Source organism: Anguilla rostrata, chromosome 15 (assembly GCF_018555375.3).
Source record: "Anguilla rostrata isolate EN2019 chromosome 15, ASM1855537v3, whole genome shotgun sequence".
NCBI classification, from domain to species: Eukaryota; Metazoa; Chordata; class Actinopteri; order Anguilliformes; family Anguillidae; genus Anguilla; species Anguilla rostrata.
The window spans coordinates 29,309,482-29,327,990 of NC_057947.1; the positions used below are offsets into that span (position 1 = coordinate 29,309,482).

At 40.9% G+C, this 18,509-nt stretch overlaps 2 protein-coding genes across 7 annotated transcripts in view; one reads left to right on the top strand and one right to left on the bottom strand.

Moving 5' to 3' along the window:
• The window catches only part of kdm6a (lysine (K)-specific demethylase 6A), an 84,547-nt gene extending 76,285 nt beyond the window's left edge, over nt 1-8,262 (bottom strand). For 2 of the 6 annotated variants that reach the window (XM_064310356.1, XM_064310355.1), the window contains exons 1-2: nt 7,544-8,262; nt 7,340-7,403 (exon numbers count right to left, since the gene is read on the bottom strand). In XM_064310356.1, coding sequence (XP_064166426.1) covers nt 7,340-7,403; nt 7,544-7,713 — 234 coding nt within the window. In that variant the 5' untranslated portion in view covers nt 7,714-8,262. The remainder of the gene's footprint in view (nt 1-7,339; nt 7,404-7,543) is intronic. The other 4 variants (XM_064310357.1, XM_064310352.1, XM_064310354.1 and 1 more) reach the window with 2 other exon arrangements.
• A 2,214-nt stretch (nt 8,263-10,476) lies between these two features.
• fundc1 (FUN14 domain containing 1) lies at nt 10,477-17,109 on the top strand. Its single transcript, XM_064310375.1, has 5 exons — nt 10,477-10,615; nt 11,761-11,917; nt 13,226-13,301; nt 14,563-14,691; nt 16,357-17,109. Exons 1-5 carry the CDS (start codon nt 10,597-10,599, stop codon nt 16,432-16,434), a joined length of 459 nt encoding a protein of 152 aa, XP_064166445.1. The 5' UTR covers nt 10,477-10,596; the 3' UTR covers nt 16,435-17,109.
• Nucleotides 17,110-18,509: the final 1,400 nt, after the last annotated feature.

Below are 18,509 nucleotides of genomic sequence, written 5' to 3' on the forward strand. Positions count from 1 at the left end.
CTTTCGCCAGAAGGGTCTAGCCCTGAGATATCTGAAAGAAGGCTCTGCTTTTTCCCAGCTCACCGAGCGATCCGTGTAGACACTGTGAAAGGCCCAGGTCTGCTCGGTGTAAAGTGATTAAAGTTCAAATTGGGTGCATCGACAAGAAAAACCCCGTCTGGCTGTCTAGCCAAGCTCCACAGGCATGGTTGTTTGAGAGTGAATTATTTACAAATGCTCCATGGCACATTAGCTGCGATAAAGTCAATATTTGGGGTAACATATAATACATATCCTGCTCCCAGTAGGAATACACACTTAAATTTTATTGCACGCCCATTTATTATATTTTCAGGAGGTGCACTACCAGCCTCAAATCTAAATATTTACAGCAACAGACTCAATGCTTCAGATGCTCTTACTTGTCCTTGAAAAGAACCTTCTGGAAGGCATCCAAAGGCAACCTCAACCACAACGTGATGAATGCGATTTGCCAAACGAAAGAAAACCTGAGTAGAGGCGAAAAAACTGGATCAAAAAAAAAAAATAGGAAAGGCAAGTACATGAGAAATGTTTCTTCAACGCTCCTCGGATGTTACGAAATCCCGCTGACTGGTTCTCTCTTGGCTGCTACTCAACAAGCTGCCACAACAATAAATGAGAATTTCCCTTCCATTTTTCCTCAATCCTCACAAGGGGGGGAAAAACAGCCAATTAGGAACGACGAGTGACAGCCTCAAACTGATTACGCAACTGATGATTAAAAAAAAGGTTCCTTACAAAGAAAGCAAGAGCGGTGCAGCGTTCTTACCGATCCTTTCCTTGCACAGTGCAGCACAATGCGTATCATTTTTCCCGCCTGAAAAGCTACAAGTGATTCGCACAGAGGCAAGTTTGCATTTTAACTGGTTCCCTACTTACTCTACATTGCGAGAAACTTCTGTCCAGAGCCATAGTTACGCAATCATCCAGACCCGCAAACAGTCTAGAGCCACAGTTAACGCAAGCTAAAGGGGCAGTCCACCCAAAAATTGATGCTAAAACGTAATATGCACTGCAACCCACAAGGTCACCCAAATTTTGGGCGCGTTGAGGCCACACGAAGATGGACCCGCAAGGTCTGTTTAATCAGGGTGCGGCGAAACGCACAACATTTCAGGAAGAATACCCGGATGGGCAAGTTAGTGGATACAAACCTTAATTTCATTTTTAGGTGAACTGCCCCTTTAACTACACAGGGTATAATATGTAAAGGATGATTCTCATGATAGATGCACACCATGGTATGAAGATGGACGTTGCCTCAGATTTACACATTGGGAATGACAGCAAAATATGTTAGCATAAGTCGAGTTCACGTAGATGTAGAAATCAAGAATATGCTTTTTAATGTAGAACTAATGTTAGCAAGACTAGCCGATTCAATAAATTAGCAGCAAACCAAGTACATACTGTATTGCAGCGAGCTTGCACTGCCTAGGTAAATTGGTTACATAACATTAACCAACCCAAACTACCCACTACGGAGACTCTACTTACTTTAGTGAGTTGAGGCAGACAACAGATGACTAGCACTAGCTAGAGTGCGAACTAAGCCCTAGCTGGGTATTCCCAAATTAACTATGCACATTAGGAAAGCTAGAGTCAATTTGTTTACTGCCAGAAAAATAACTACGCGAACGATTTCACGTAGTAAACAATTTAGAATATTTGATATGACAAAATTTTGCAAGCTAGTCTAAATAAGTTATAGTCATCATTTCATAGCTTCAAGCTGACAGGCTATACTACATTAAAAAACAGCGGAAATCATGGTTGCAGGAGTCGGTTCTGCTCTTGTAAAAAAATTTCTGCAAGGTTTTGCAAACGCCTGCACGGGCTTTCTGATTAGTTGTCCCGAAATGTCATTTTTGTAGCATAGCAGATATACAGATGGGCTGCAGTGTCCATTTGTTCTAGAATTCAGAACAGTGTTTTAACAAACTAGAAGCAGCACCCCTCACTGGCTTCCAGAGGACACTTGCATTCAATTCAAATCCAATGGGTACCACCCCCCTTGCTATATTCAAACTAACCTTTCTCTCCCTTTGGCTTGCAGGTCTTGAGCCCAACACTAGTGGCACCAAGTTCCTATCTGCCCTACAGGCGATGCTAGTGTCCCTGTTCCTATATTCCAATCTGCCCTATTGGCAATATTAGTTCCAGTATTAGAGCAAACATTATATAACCACAGTAGAACTAATTCAATCAAAGAAGAACAAAACAAAAGTTTTTTTTTTTGTTTTTTTTTAAAGCCAACTTCACTTGATTGGCCAAAAACAGTGGCCGATATCCAGGCTCAGCATTCAGCTTTCTCAGTTCTGAAGCAGGAGGGATAAAAATTCATTTACAGCACTTTTTTTTTGTACGAAAGACAATTTTGGTACTGTCATGGTCACTAGCACTGGCAGAGCGCCCTGTACAAAAGCGGAACAGATATTACGGCCACTCGAAAAGCTAAACCGATAAGAGTGGGCTCTTAAGGGCCCTCTTTGGCAATACAAAATAAAAAGCTTATTTCAACAGTTTCACTGGGCATCCTTTCTGTATTCCACAAAGCAGTCACCCGGATTTCTTGACGGCCTCCAATGAGCATGTTTCACCACATGACAGCAACTCAGGACTGAGCACCCTCAGTGTGTTCCCTCTCCATAGCAACATGACTAAGTCAATCTGCTAAAATCCAGTGTAGCCAGACATAAGTTTAACTTTTGAGAAACCAATTAAATGAGCAAATACAAAACTGCATACTGCAAACTTTAAAACGGTGAAATAAAACCAATTCTAAAATGAAATCAATGAAACCAAACATAAGAAATTTGCTCCTCGGATACTGGAAAGAAATGATTAGATTTACTCAGGAGTGGATTAGATCAGGGCTTCCCAAAACTCAGTTGTGTGGCTTTGGTGCGTTTGTTGGTTTTCATTCTGTCTAAACTGAAAAACTCTGAAAAACATGAGCCTTTTGTTTGACTAAAGCCTAAATTTGCAAAAATAAATAAGTTAGGCCTAACTAGTACTTACTGATCTGCTAACCAATAAATTCAGCTCCCAGATTGCCAATTGGCTAATCTTCCCATTAATGCTACGATTTAAGTAAATGTATTTAACCGAACGTAACCGTCATCTGTATTTCACTTTAGTTTCTTTTTTTATGTTTATATGCCATATTCCAAAGTAGGTGCTATTGAGACAAAGATATAATTAAACAGCCTTTAACGGAATAATCTACATAATGTACTGCTTGACATCAATGTAATCAACTATGTAAAAGGAAAGAGTTACAACGTAACAGTTTTTTGCTACAAATTTAAATAAAACACCATTATGTCGTTCAATCCTTAATTTATGCACTCACGTTTATTATTAATTCATCCAGCTGTTGCGACCGTTACCTACCTCTGTTAGGTTTTTGTCCCAGTGTCAACATTTTACATGTTTTCTGGGAGAAAAAACTAACCTGTCAACTCTCTTTTGTAAATTCTGAATGATGAGAGATGCCAGTGCTTCCATCAGTAATGATGAACACTTTCGGGTGCACTATGGGCAGGTACGAACAGATAGTTCAGTGTTCAAATGATAACTAATAAAATTAGCAGAACAAAGCAGTTCAATTATGCTTTTAATGAACACAAGTGAACATAAAATCTAGCAGCATTTTAGAGCTCAGACCTGGGCAACATGCATCGTATCACTAAAATACTGTGCAAAAAATGTACCTGGTCTTAACAATACATCAGAATGTACCTACCAGATTAATGATATTCTACATACGGCACCCATTTTGCAGATGCATAAATGTGTTCTACAATCTCAGCATCCTTCTGTAATTGCTGTTCCTCATTCCAACTGACAGGTAAGCCTAATACAGACTAAAGCATCCGGCTACAAGTGTGTTCATGAGCATGTTATTGTTCTAAATGTTCACACGGGGTGGGGGGGATAGGGGGGGGGGGTCCCTAAATCAATACTATGATCATAAAATAAAGCGCAGTCCACAGCAGCATTCATAAATCCACATAGCCCAGTACTAAGCATGCATTTTTCTTTTTACAGAGTCAGGCTAATTCAAATGGAAAAGAGATGGGATTCCAACAAGAGCACTACGGCTGGTGTTCACGAGGCATGACAAGGACTCAGAAAATCACACATGTGCGGTTAATGGCAAGGGCACAACTACAGTCTAAAACACTATCGCCACAAGGCAACACTTAACTAGCCACAATTCAACAGCACTTCCTGAGGGCTGCTATCATCCTGACCTGGGTACAGACTTTAAAGGATTTTTTTTAGGAGGCAGAAGTACGATATGCAGTGATTTACCAGCTGTTTTTTAACCATGGTCTCACATTCGACCATTCGGAACAGGAGAGAGCTGCATGTGCATTACATCCTGTATCTCCTCAGTGACCCATCAGAATAAGCCAGATACAAAGGCCATAAAGCATTGTATTGCGAGTTATTTCAATTCGTGCTTCCTGCATACCGTGGCATGCATGCCCCCACCCCCCGGCCCAATTTCCAGCATTTCAACAGTGCCAGTTACCATGGCAGTTGGCACGCCACAGTGAAATTCCATTTCATTCACTTTGAAAATTTTAATTGTGTTTTCAAAGGTGAATTCCGTAAGTCTGTGAATGATTCTTCAACTGCAGAAACTCACCCAGATTACACCTTTGCTCTTGTACCAACAGTGACTACAGTCAGCAGCCTCCAGACATAAAAATGCCTGTGATAAGACATCCATCAACTGGATTTCAGTTCAATAGACCTTCCTGTCTAACTGATGACATGGCGCTCATGTGCACAAAAGAATGACAAGTATCATCTCAAACTAACAGGAAATATAACATGAGCTTATCTATCATATTGCAAAATGAGAAATCACACAGACCACTAGCTACAAAAATGCCCTGCTAAAAAATACATAATTGCATTAATACGGGCACACGATTCAAAGAGAGCTCGTTGGATTAGTCTCCTGTCTAAACCCAGACAGGTTTAAGCATATTGCTTTTGTTACCCCAGCCTCAATTATAACACCATGCTAGGTATGGCTTTAGACAACTCAAAGGCTAAATAGTAGCTCTAACAGACAATCTTAAGACACTGATAAGTCCTATGAAAGCAACAATATAAACACATTGGCTTGAGGGTGTCGTCAAATGTATTACTCGGGAAGAGCATGTTTTTCTTTTAGGGCTAACTAAGGGCCTCGTCCTTTCAGATTATGACAGTGCATTTGATACAGGCAAAGCGGCAGAGAATGAACTCAGTGACACGAAGTTTTGCCTGATTCATAATCGGTACATTGTTCTTCGTAACCTTGCATGTTTGCACACTTTTTGTGTCCTCAGAAAACAAATATGGCTCATGGACAACAAATGTAAATCCACGGATTCGACTGACGATCAATTCCAATTGCTGAACTTCAAACTAAAAATAATTCCCAACTTGGGTATGCCAACAAGCAGATTGTCCGTTTGCTAGGCGTACTGATATTGCATTATCCTATTAACGCCAATGTTTATGTAAACCCTTTGTTTGTGCGTATCCCCTCCCCCAAACCCCAAAAAGATCATTGCAGATTAAACGGAAAACGTTTCGCTGTTGCAGGACCTTAACTGAGCCATGCGCGCGGTTTACCCGGCAGTGGCTTCCACATACAAATCGGAATGCACACCGCTGCACACATCAGAGGAACCTGGCAATGAGAACATTTCGTAACAGTCAAAAAACTTGATCCTAAAACCGAGTGTAATAAACGAAGCCTCGGTGACATGTGAGTGCTTTGTTTAATACAGCGCTAGCGAGCTACGGTTAACCAGCTAGCCTACCAAGCCAGCCTCATCCAGTGATTTTGGGGACACATAAGAGGCCGTGCTAAATCCTCGAAAATCTCCAGCACCTTGGAAGTGAGACGCAGAGTACTGTGCGGCTAAAATACCGTATGCACTACTCAACACAATACAAACAAAACTAGCTACGATCTTTTTGTGGCCTTTGTTCAGTGTCCAATGTTCTACAGGTTGATGATGATGTGATGCAGAAACGGAGGGTGGAACGCATGCCAAAACCCCTGTGCCAAATCTACAAACGGCTGACCCTTGGCATGTATAATGAACATAACACAATAGTACGAAATGTATTTAAACCGACATTGTATTTCGGTTTATTCGCCATAACGAGTTACATTAGCTACGTGGGTCTCCTATATTACCCACCGATGTTTCTCACTTTTCTCCTCCCTGTCCCGCCATCTTGGGCCGATCCAAGCAGCCATTACTAACGTTAGCTACATTGCTAGCCATGTTTAAAACCACGAGCAAAAACTGAATTTCAAAGCCACTCAAAACAGCGTCATGCGGATAATCCTATCAGCATAGAATAGCTCAGCATATAAAGAATCATGTGCAATTTAGCTATTCTGCATAGTAAGGACTAAGTTAGTTAGCAATTACCCAGCTAACTGACATTACAGTCGAAAGAAGCTTTGGGTCCAAACTGCATGAGCGTGAAACTTAGAAAATAACATGTAAGCAGCAAAACGCAGATGGGTAGCCAACTACCCAGCTTGCAACGATGGCAAAAGTAAACATGGTTTCAATCCACGACCAAGCATGCCGCACAAATCAAACTTCAACCTCCAATGCCCAGTTCAACTCCTTATAGGCTATTTGAATAGCAATTCTTGCTCCTTCTCACAACTCAGTGATCGCTCATACGAGAGACATTTGTCCAAAAGCTAGTTAGCAGCAGACGATTAGATTCATTGCAATTTGCCGAACTGTCAAAATCACAACTAACCATTTAGCTTGAAAGCTACCTAGTCTACTCTTGCAAGTCTGCCTGCTAGCTAACGTTACTCAGCCACAGCTGGCACTGCAGAGCGAGTGCAAATTAACGGTATAGAATTGTTATTTATCTTATCGCTATATTTCATATCATGCATATCCATTCAAATACTAAAAACATGTCACCACGGCTAAAAAGTGAACTTTAATTAGTTTTGTGCCTCGACTGAGCCTTAGCTCTATGAATCACAATGTGTTAGCTCGCTGGCTACGTGGTGCTGGATTAGGAACTGAGAATGGTGCGTAAACGCAGGTTCACTGGCTAACGCTAGCTAGCTGTCTATGCGCACATTAAGAAATCTGTCTTAATTATCCACTGTCTTGTGCACTAAGTGAGTAAACAAGTTTCCAAACAAACATAATTATCTATCCATAATCCGGGTGCTAAATACACGAGAACAGCTTTTTGAGAAGAACCGGCAAGGGTCCCATTATTGACACAGCTAGCTAGCTAACTGGCTAGTTACCTTTAACAGCAAGGCCTTCGTTCTGGCGCCATCTTCATGAAGCCTCTGAAATCCAAACAGTCGGCTGCAAGGCAGAGAACAACACAGGCGGCTCCGTGTTACTTTAAGTGCTCCACTTTGAATTTCTATGTGTTTTGGAAACAGGAAAATGTGTACAAAGACATCAGAAAACACAACAAGTCCGTGCCAGGTCGGGTATCTAACCTGTCAATTTCGACCAAGCTGTCCCTCTCCTGCGCTGTCAGCCTCGGAAAGTCCTCTTCGGTTTCACTCGCTTTTCCCGCCGCCATTTTCTTTTCCTCATCACCAGCAGCGCCGAGACTTCGAACAGCAACGCAGGCAGCAGCGGCGAGCGACACTCCGCACGATTTCATGGAAACGCAACGGGTTAGCAAACCAGAAACTCCACCAAATTAAAAACCCGAACGAAAAATAGAACGGGGAAAAGCAACTTTTTTCCAGGATTAAAATGTAAAAGAAGTGTAATTCCGTAAGAAGAAACTTCTGCGATCTTCTTTTTACATTTTTATTCAAAATATTTTATGCCGCCAATACCGTGTGGTGCATGGAGTGCTGATGATGTAGGGTTGTTAAACAGGGCGTTATTTGGTAATATCACAAACTTCCCCCTAGCCACCAGCTCAAAGTTGTTGTAATTGTGTCACACAGGCGAACCCACGCCGCCGCCGTCGGAACGCCCTCTCCTCCTTTTCCCACCAATGGTATCGGTTGTATATCGGCACGTGACTGTCCTTATCTTGGGGGTCCTTTCTCTGGAGCCTCGTTTCTCATATAAACTTTCTCGAGAAGGATGAAAAACACTCAACTTTACGCACCCGTGCTCGCTGTTATGATTGGTTTGCCCTTCTATAATAACGTGACGTTAGTCGGTGTTCAGATGTCCTATTGGATACAGCAGCTGTCGTTTGTAAGTACTGTTAGCATACTCAAAGTAAGAAGCAGCATGTTTGGTTGTTTGGCCTGATATATACGAGCAATTTGCAAAGGCTGCGTCTTTTACTGGCGTGTTTGTGGAAGCTAGGTACGGTAATAATTGATTGTGGTACGATATTTGTTGTTACAAAGGCCAGTACACAAGTAACACGTCGCGACTGTGTCTTGATCTTGCATTTTCATCAGAACAGTTGCAATTATGCGATTTTCTAATTTGGTTGGTTGCCTTGATGTTGGGCACAGCACAGATCCAAGAAAGGTTAAAAACGGGTTTAAGTTGCATCTTTTAGTCTTTAGATTTTTGCTTGCTTTTGGTTGTGTTTCTGTTGATGATGTTGGTAACCGTGACTATTCTCATACAGTCCTTACTGCACTGCACACGAAAATGTACAGTTTGCGAAAATGTAATTGAAATAACCATTCTAAAATGGACTTAATCTGAAGATTGTCGCACAGTGCTTGGGAAGCGCTGAAAATGTTTTATTTTGCTTGTAATCATTCAAAGCCTGCTTGTTTTAAAGGGGCTCCACTGCCTAAATTGGTACAGACCAACTGAACAGTAAATCTGTCCTGGGTGTCCATGGGAGAGATTAATGGCTTTCTGTCATTACTTGTGGAAATTAACCTGTGAAATATGAGGGAAGGAAGATGAGGGAAAATGATCACACCATTCTCTCTGGCCTTTTCTCTCGGACGGCAATGTCAGTGAAGCGATATAAAATTAATATTGCGGAACCAAGTTTGCCATTGTGAATGAACATCATTATTTTAAAAGAATTATGAACATTACGGAAGATAACTTTCAAGCATGATGGTTTTTATGTTTCTCTATCATGGTGTTGCAGGATGCCACAAATGTATAGTGCCACCCATCTAGTGCTATACTGTATATTTGTCAGAAGTCAGTCTGGGTATACAGAAAGACACTACTTCTATATAAACATTTTTTTTGGTGTTCTTGCACACAGGGCTCCTTGGTCCAGAAAAATGCCCCTCAATTTTATATAAGCTTTTCCATGTCCTTCAGAAATGCAAAATCCTTACACTGGTTATTTTTAGTTCATCCAAGGTGTACATTCCCAGTTAAAATGGACTACATACCATGTTTTCTTTGCTCAGTATAGGGTTCTCCACCATTCTTTATGCTCAAACTTAGGGCCTTTTCCTAAAATAGTAACAGAACCGTTTCTGAGTTAGCGGATTGCTTTATTTGGAGCCAGCCAAATGAATGTTCTCATTTTACAACATGACTATTTTACTTTTGTTTTACTTTAGATTTGCTTTCATTGCTGGAGCATTGTTGGTCATCTCTTAAAATGAGTCAGATTCAGGTACAATTGTGGTGTTGATGTACTGAGATTAGAATATTTATATATTTAAATATTCTTTAATTGATAATTGCATTTTAGTTAAATTGCCATCTGTATTTGTGTGAACTGTAAAGTGAGACTGCTGTATTCATAAAAAAAGATGATGGAAATAAAAACTAAACAATGCAAATGAGACAATGAGTTCATATTCTTAAAATAATATAAATAGTTGTTGGAAATGAGAGATAACAAAAAAATGTAACCTTTACGTGCGACTGCTTATGCAAGTCTCCATTAAGTTAAGCTGACAATGTTTACTCGAAGTAAACTGGCACATTGCCTCTGATCAGGGCATGCTGACCTGCTGAAAGTGGTTTTAAGTAGGCTAAACATAGCTTAAGCTATTGTAATATTGTAAGGATTGTAGCATGAATTCTGGAAGGAATCCGCAAACTTAATTTGGTTCCATTCAGGAACATTTATAAATGATTTGCACAAGTATTGAATTTGTATTCACTCACAATTTAAAGAAAGTGCTTGAAAATGGTAACTGACCCTGTGCAATGTGATGGAGGCTGTTGTAGATGTTGGTTTAACATGAAAATGGTAAAAACAGCTTTAAATGTTACTTTTACCAGTTGTTGGCTTTCTACATTTACTATGTCAAATGAACGTAGACTTCTGCAAGGTTTAACGAAACGTGTGGTTTTGCTGTGTAGCTAAATTTTTATCTAAAAGGTCTCTTGCTTGTTATTTGTTACTTTAATTATGGACGTGATGATTACAAAAAATATATTGTTTGTCATCACCGTGCAGTGGGCCTTATTTTTTATATGTAACGTTTAGTCGACATTTCAACTACTGGGCGTACTATTGAGTTTATTAGTGGTACGACCAAGCACTGGGCTGGGAACTACTTGTCTTTTTAAATGGTGACGTAGTAGAACTTAGTGGGCGTTATCAGGAACGGCTACATTGTCAACATACTGCAAAATGGCCGGTCGCAGAGAAGGTTAGTGAGGTGTATATAGCTAACTAGCTGTGTGTAGGTATCGTAGTGTTACATGCCTCAAACAAAATGACATAATTGCAGTATTCCATTAAGTTTCTTAGTCTTAAAACTGTAATGTACTACCAGACTACGTGCTACTGAAATTCCATTTTGTGAATGTATTTTTTGTAGCAAATGCTAGCTAGCTACTACCTAGCATGTCTTTGTAGCTACCTGACTTTAGCTAGCTTGCTAGTTCATTTAACATTCAAATAAAATATGCTGGTCTATAGCTTGCTATTACTAGCTCTACAACAAGGAACAACATTAACACATCACAATCATTTGTTTAGATACATTAATCGTTAGTCTACAGGTTGTTGGTGGTATGCTGCCAAATAGCTAGTTCACAGAATAGCCAACTAGCTAGCTACATCAATAATCTATAATATTAGCCAAGGAAACTGATCGGAATGCATTAGCTAGGACCATGTACTGTTGCTTTCTATATGCAGCTGTATACTAATATTACTTACCATGCCCACATTTTGCGTAATTGTGCTGCTTGTTAGAAGTTAAAATTAATGGTTCTGTCAATCACTGCCAAGCTCACTGAAAGCGCGTAGTTTGCATATGGGCATTGTTTAATTTAGCTAGTATGAATAATTTTTTTAAAGTGACAAACCAGCACTTTTGCTAACGTCGCTGGGAAACCATATTTGTAGCACGTGAACGTTTTTATTCAAGACGTTTTTCTAAAAATGTGTTCCATTGTAGTGTTCGTTTATTAGCTACTAGGTGCAGGGCTGATTGATCTTTTTCAGTTTATTTCTAAATTTGATGAAGCTGTAGGTCCTGCTGTGAGTTACTAACGTAATCCAGAGCTATATTGGTTCGCACAATAACACAGCGTATTACCCTTGCTAACGATATTTATTTGTGCTCCCTACCGTTAAAACGGACTGCGTGGGTAGGTTTTATGCAACACCAGGTTCTTTAAACTCATAGAGAATATGGAGATTCGTATTGTGTCATTCCATTTATTCCAGACGATTGATCTTTTCAATACCTGTTTAAAGTATTCTGGAAAGACATTTAAAATAAATAATACATTTGGAGGTCTTTTCTGATCAAATTTATAAACTGATGCCAATCTCTTCATTAAGATCCAGAGAGTGAAGATGACTCGTATGAAGTGTTGGACCTTACTGACTATGCCAGGCGGCATCAATGGTGGAGCCGTGTTTTCGGGAACAATTCTGGACCAATCGCAGAGAAGTACTCTGTGGCCACTCAGATCATGATGGGGGGAGTGAGCGGCTGGTATGTAACGTTTGCACAGGTGATCTTGAGGCACAGAGGGATAGTGGGGGTGTGACCGTGAGCACTGTTCTTCAGTCACAATGTAATGGCTCGCCGTACAGCCCTATGAACGGCAGTCATTTATAGCACCAAGTGTGAAGTGGGACGCTTGCCATTATTAAAGTCTCAATGCATGGTGTTGGTAAGCCGCTAAAATGGAAAGAGACCAAGGAGCTTCTGGGAGACTCGCCCAATTAAGGCACTATTCTTGTGTGTGCATATGACCCAAGGTCTGATATTGAACCAGAGTTATACCAGTCCAGTTCTGTCTGCAGCTTGCTGTTCTGCAAAACCAGCACGTAATTGGCTGTGATGCTGTTCAGGGAGGGCAAGAGTGCTGTTAGCGCGATAGCTGTGTCTCAGCATTCCCCAAGTCTTGCAGTGCCCTTTCAATCAGTGGAAATTTAGCACAACCAAACCTTTCTTTCAGCTCTGATTTCTGATGGGTGTTATCTTTTCCACAATTCAGTATACAGTGAGCTCCATAATGTTATGGACAAAGACATATTTTTTCTTGATTTGGCATTTGTACTCCACAATTTAAAATTTGTAATCAAACAGTTCTCATGTGGATATAGTGCAGATTCTCAGCTTTTATTAAAGGGTATTGGTGGTGAGCTCAGTAATCACATAGGGCCTGGTAGGCCAAGGAGGACCTCTACAGTCGGTGACTGAAGAATTCTCGCCATAATGAAGAAAAAACCCCAAATACCTTTTCGATAGATCAGAAAGACTCTTCAGGAGGCATGCGTGGATGTGTAGATGACTACTGTCTGCAGAAGGCTTCACGAACAGAACAGAGTGATGGCATGAGCAAAGTGTGGGGGCCAGAAGGAGCTGCCCAAGATCCAAAGCACCCCCTCCATCTGTGAAGCGTGGTGGTGGTGGCATTGTTATGGTTTGGGAATGTGTGGCTGCCACAGGTACTGGCTCACTTGTCTTCATTGATGATGCAACTGCTAACAGCAACAGCAGAATTAATTCAGATGTGTACAGAATTATCTGCTCAAGTTCGAGCAAAAGCCTCCAAACTCATTGAACAACCTCAAGCAGTCATTGCATACAAAGGCAGTGTGACAAAGTACTGAACATGACTACTTTCATTTACATAACATTAATGTCCCAAACGTATGGTACTGTTGAAATGGGGGGGGTCTGTGTATAAAAAGTGCTGTCATTTCTACATGGTGAAACCAAAATGTATAGAAATGCCCTTTAAAAAGCTGAGAATCAGCACTGCACTTTAACAGCTTTCCTTTCTCCTGAAAGGTGTGCAGGATATCTTTTTCAGAGGGTGGGAAAGATCGCAGCCACAGCGGTTGGTGGAGGATTCCTCTTGTTGCAAGTAAGGCTGTGTAATTTCATACATCGTACTGTACAAGCTAAGGCCACGTCACTTCAGGAAATGGCAATGTATTACCAGGAACTACAAGGATAACCCCCCCACCACCACCAATTTGTTTGCTCTAGATCATTCATAGAATCACTGATTTTGTTTTTCCTCCTCTGTGTTCTGGGAACTTGCTAATGTTTGTTAAAACCGAGGGCGTTCATATGTTACTGCTTAACATTTAAAATAATAAAAATGCTCTTAATCGTAACATTCTACGTTTTAAAGCTTGACTAATGCTCAGTAAACCTAATAGGCCTGCTTGTGCTCATTTTGTTACGCCTGAGTAGAGATGGCTGCATTTCAAGCTGACCTTTAGGAACAGTAGGATGCGCTTGTTTTTAGTCGCGGTCTTATTTGGGAGCTTGTTCAGAACTTGGCCTACAGTCTAGAACTCTTGCAGGGATTTGAATGTACTCTTCCTCCTTCACGACAGAGCACATATTGTCGCTCAGGTAGGCAGCTAGCTGCATCTTTGCTTTTTTTTTACTAAATTCTCTTTCGTAAGTGTGATTCCTAATGCATGTTAGTTATTTGCATATTTTTCAGTTTAGCTGATTGATATAATTGCGATACTTAAAGCAGGCTGACCGTTCTCCTTGTGGAACTGACTGCTGCTCCCAGATGGCCCTCTCCTATCCAGATTGCAGATCGCATTGCATCTTTCCCGCAGTTAGAAACCAGCTATGCCTTATTTAAGTTCCTTCTTCGTCCTCCCATTGCTGGCTCTTACAGTCGAAGTCATCTTCTTCTACTTCTGCTTTTTCAATATATTTATTGAATTTTCAATTAGACAGTATGCATTTGTAATTAATTGGTCAAGTCCATATTACGAAATGAAGTACTAGAAAAGTACTCAGGGCAAGGTAACATGCAATTTTGTTAAAGGCGATATTTAACACCAAATGTGCAATTTTATGTATATATGTATGCATTACAAAATATATACGTCAAACCATTTAGTACCATGTTAACCAGATAAATTGATATTGATAAATTGAGTATAGAAGACAAACACAGGAACATCTTTTCCAACTGTCCGGAACACTTTCTTTGTCTAGACTTCGAATAACCGAAGGCTCTGTGAAGTCACGGTGCTTTGTGAACTGTGAAATGTTCCGCCAGATGAAATGAAACGGTTATGTTTTGACGCTTATCGCTTTTGAATTCCATTTACAGTTTGCATTCACGTTTTCCTGCTGTTTTTATTTTGCAGATTGCAAATCACAGTGGGTACGTGCAGGTCGACTGGAAGAAGGTCGAGAAGGACGTGAACAAAGCAAAGAAACATCTGAAGAAAAAAGCCAACAAGGCAGCACCCGAAATCAACTCATTCATTGAAGAGGTGAGGCCTTATGAACTAGGGTGTTGCTTTATACAGCTCTTACGTAAAAAGCGTTTTGAATTAAAATACTGTATTATTGACTATGATACCATGAAATGATCAGTTAGTGTTTCACATCTGTAAGGACCTTGACACTTAAACTGTCGTGTTCTACTGTTCCATTTGTGTGATGTTGGAAATGGGGCCATGGCTTGCAGATTTTATACCAGATATGCAAGTGGTTTTTTGGGGGGGGGGGGGGGGGGTTTAACCGTACATCCCTATTTACTTATCCAGGGGTTTGAAGTTGGCGTCTCAAAAAAACAAAAAGCCAATGGATCCTGTTTTTTTCTTCATTTTTTTTTCACACATTCCCACAAATGTGGCTCTTGCCGTATTAATAAATGAGTCCTTCCGATGTTGCAGCAGCAGGGTGTCCTAATAATGGCACAGTTGTCATTGCTGCTGGTCCTCAGCCGTATCTCCCCTAGGCATTCTGGGAAATGTGTGAAGTATCCTGAGGAAGTACAAGGCACCGATAATGTGATGATGGAAGTGGGCTGTGGAGGCCACACAGCTTTCATTGCAGACATCATTAGCTGTCGTTATGTGTTGTTATTGCATTCACACTCATTAGCTTCTGATCTGAGGTGTCATTATTGTGTGCTAATTAATTTATGGTGTGTAGTAATCCCTCAGTTTCAAATTGATCTGAGAAGTGTAATTTAGGTTAATGTAATCACTTTGAAATGGCAAAAAAATGTTTTATTCATCCTGAAGATGAACAGGCAGCGATCTGTAAGCATCCCCCCCCCCCAATCAGTTTGCCCTACTTTATCACATTCATTAAATATTAAAGTAATGGCGCCCCCTATTGGTAGATGAAAAGAAAGCATTTATAAAGAGCATTCGTATAGGGATATAAAGCATTTTCTCAAACTTAGATTTGGGACCTCCCCAGTCCCCATGTACTCTGGTTTTTATTTCAGACAGTCTTGTGATCGATGAAGCTTATTAACATGATTTGGTGAAATGCTTCCATAGTTTTGTGCTTAAAGCAGGGGTCTGCCACCCTGGTCCTGGAGAGCTGCACGCTCTGCTGGTTTTTGTTGTCAGCACCCAATCCAGACCCAGGTAACCAGATGAAGTGAGTTAGCTCTAATGGATTAAGTGCAGAGTAACAATGAAAACCAGCGAAGCCCGTGGCTCTCCAGGACCAGGGTTGCAGTCCCCTGCCTTAAAGTGATTTTATCAGAGTGAAGGTTTGGCGCATAGCCATTTTCTTCTTGTCATTATTGCTTCCTTTTCCACAAATGGGGTAGTTTTAGGGTTCACATTACAGGCCTTAATGCTCACTTCCGATTTTTTGCATTCACTGTTCACGTTTTGAACAATAAAGAGCCCTTTACACATGGAAAACGGTCGTTTTGGTTGAAAAGTAAACCAGCATATACGGGGAGGCCCCAGGACTGAGTTTGGCACCCCTGGAATACTTCACTATAAACATTCTAATTCACAGTATTATCAATGAGCAATTATCCCCTTTGAGAAAAAAAGAAGAAAAAAAAATCAACCAATTAAAATTGAAGAATGTGGGAGCTTCTTCAGGACTTTTCACACTGTTGGGAAGGCTTCCTCAGTTTTTGTGATACTGTATGACAGTGTACTTTCTTCCTTTCCTTTTAGTCTACAGATTTCGTGAAGAGGAACATTGTCCTTTCCAGCGGATTTGTCGGAGGCTTTCTGCTCGGACTGGCGTCTTAGAATCCGGCGTGGGTCCACCGCCAGGCCAGGCTGGCCCAGGCCGGCCCACGAATTGCTACTGCACACAGGAAGTTGTCATAACTGTGAAGCATTTCCTCCTGTTCCGCTGCGGGAGAAACGGGGCGATGCGTATACTGTGAAGCAGCAGGGATGGGAGGGTGGACGCACCGTTTCGGCTGTGCAGGCTGCTGAAATATTACCCCCCCCCCCCCCACCCCCCCTGTAAAACTGTGCCTCTGTAGCCAGTCACCCCTGGCAGGTCTCGCAACCCAACTGACACCCAACTGTACATAGGATGAGCTTCACTCCTCGCATTACGGTCATCTATGTATTGTGGCTTGTCATTGGTGAGATGCGTCTTCAGGCAATCTGTGGCGTCCTAGACCACGGTCATATTATTTAAGTGTTCTAATGTGCTAAGTAGGAACCAGTGCAGCTTCACGGTGCGTCCTCTTACCAGTGTAGAAAACATGATTATGTTCAGTAATGAGTCATTATCACATTGTTTGGATTCATTTCTTGCCTTTTAACAGCGCAATATTCCTTGACCTTCAGTATAATCTATGTCTCCTCTCTCCCTCATGAATACCAAATAGCCTTTTTTTCCTTTAACTATGATTTTTAAAGTGTACAGCTGAAATAAATGTGTTTGAAGCCTAGTTTGGCAAAACATCATGTTTTGTTCGTTATTTTTCCTAAGGGAAAGAAGCCAATGTTATGTGTATGAATTGTTCCATATGATATTGTTGCAGCAGATCAGATTGAATTATCATGTATTGGGCAGTAATGTGCTATGATATCCCCAATGTGTTATGACATGCATTTCGCTAAAGTGGCCAAATTAGAGTTTTGTGAGTGACCTCTTCAGTGAGGTTTGAAAATTGATTCTTGATCCATAAATACCTTCCAAAAATGTTCAACCTTCATTATTTCTATTTATTGTTATTGCAAAGACAAACTAAAATATATTTAAATGAGATTTTTTTAAATCCTTATTTTGAATTGAAGGTTTATTTTGAATCCTTGTCTATGCAGTTGCATGACTGCAGAATAAACATCACCAACTTTTTAAAGTCTCCTGACGGAAATGGCAGATCAGATCAGTCACGCTGCCTTGAAGACCAAGAAACTGTCTGTGTAACTTCAAGATTTGAGTTTTTAGGAAGGGAGAAGCTGGAGAAGATTGGCTGTGCTTTGACATTTTGTAGGAGCACTATTAAGTCTTAAGCATAATAAAATGGGAAACAATGGCACAACGCATGCACTACCAAGATTAGGCTGTCCCATCTGAAAAACGGGACACAAAGGGCAAATTTCAGAAAAGTGACCAAGGAAATGGCAGAAACCATCCAGAGAAGCTGCTTCTGACGGGCCAACGTTATGTCAGGCCGGGAGTTTGCCAGAAGTCACGTGGTTTTGTGGTAAGATTAGACTAAAGTTCACCTCTTTGGCCTGAAACACAGCCTGTCACCCAGGTAACTCCATCCCCACTGTCAGGCATGATGGTGGTGGCAGCCTCATGCTATGAGGTTGCAATTCAGCAGGAGAGACTGGGCAGCTTTTTTCCATCAAAGAGGAGATGGATGGAGCCAAATGCAGGCAAATCCTTGAACAGAACCTGTTTCAATGCACAAGAGCTCTGCGCTCTGGGCAAAGATTCATGTTCCAACTGGGCAATGACCCAAAGCACAAAAACTCGGATTTGAATCCTTAGTGCACTGGTGCCAGAAACATTGTTTTTGAAAATATAGATTAGCCTACTCCTTGTTACAAAAAAGATTCCATTCTAATTTCAATTGCCTAACTGAATAGCTTGCTAGTTGTTTTTCTGCTCAACAAATACAGTGCATTTGTACACGTGATAAAATGGACTGTTTAGCAGTTTGTCCTAAAACAAGGATAGACTGCCGATCAGGTCCTACTCACTCGTCAACATTTATCAGAAAATGTTGAAACAAAGCTACGCTACTTATGAGCTCTTTTCCCGTGCCGCAGATAATGTGTATTCCTGCCAGTTTTGTTTTGTTATTTTCCAGTTTTTCTGAAAATGCACCAATCCTACAGGACGTTTCGAG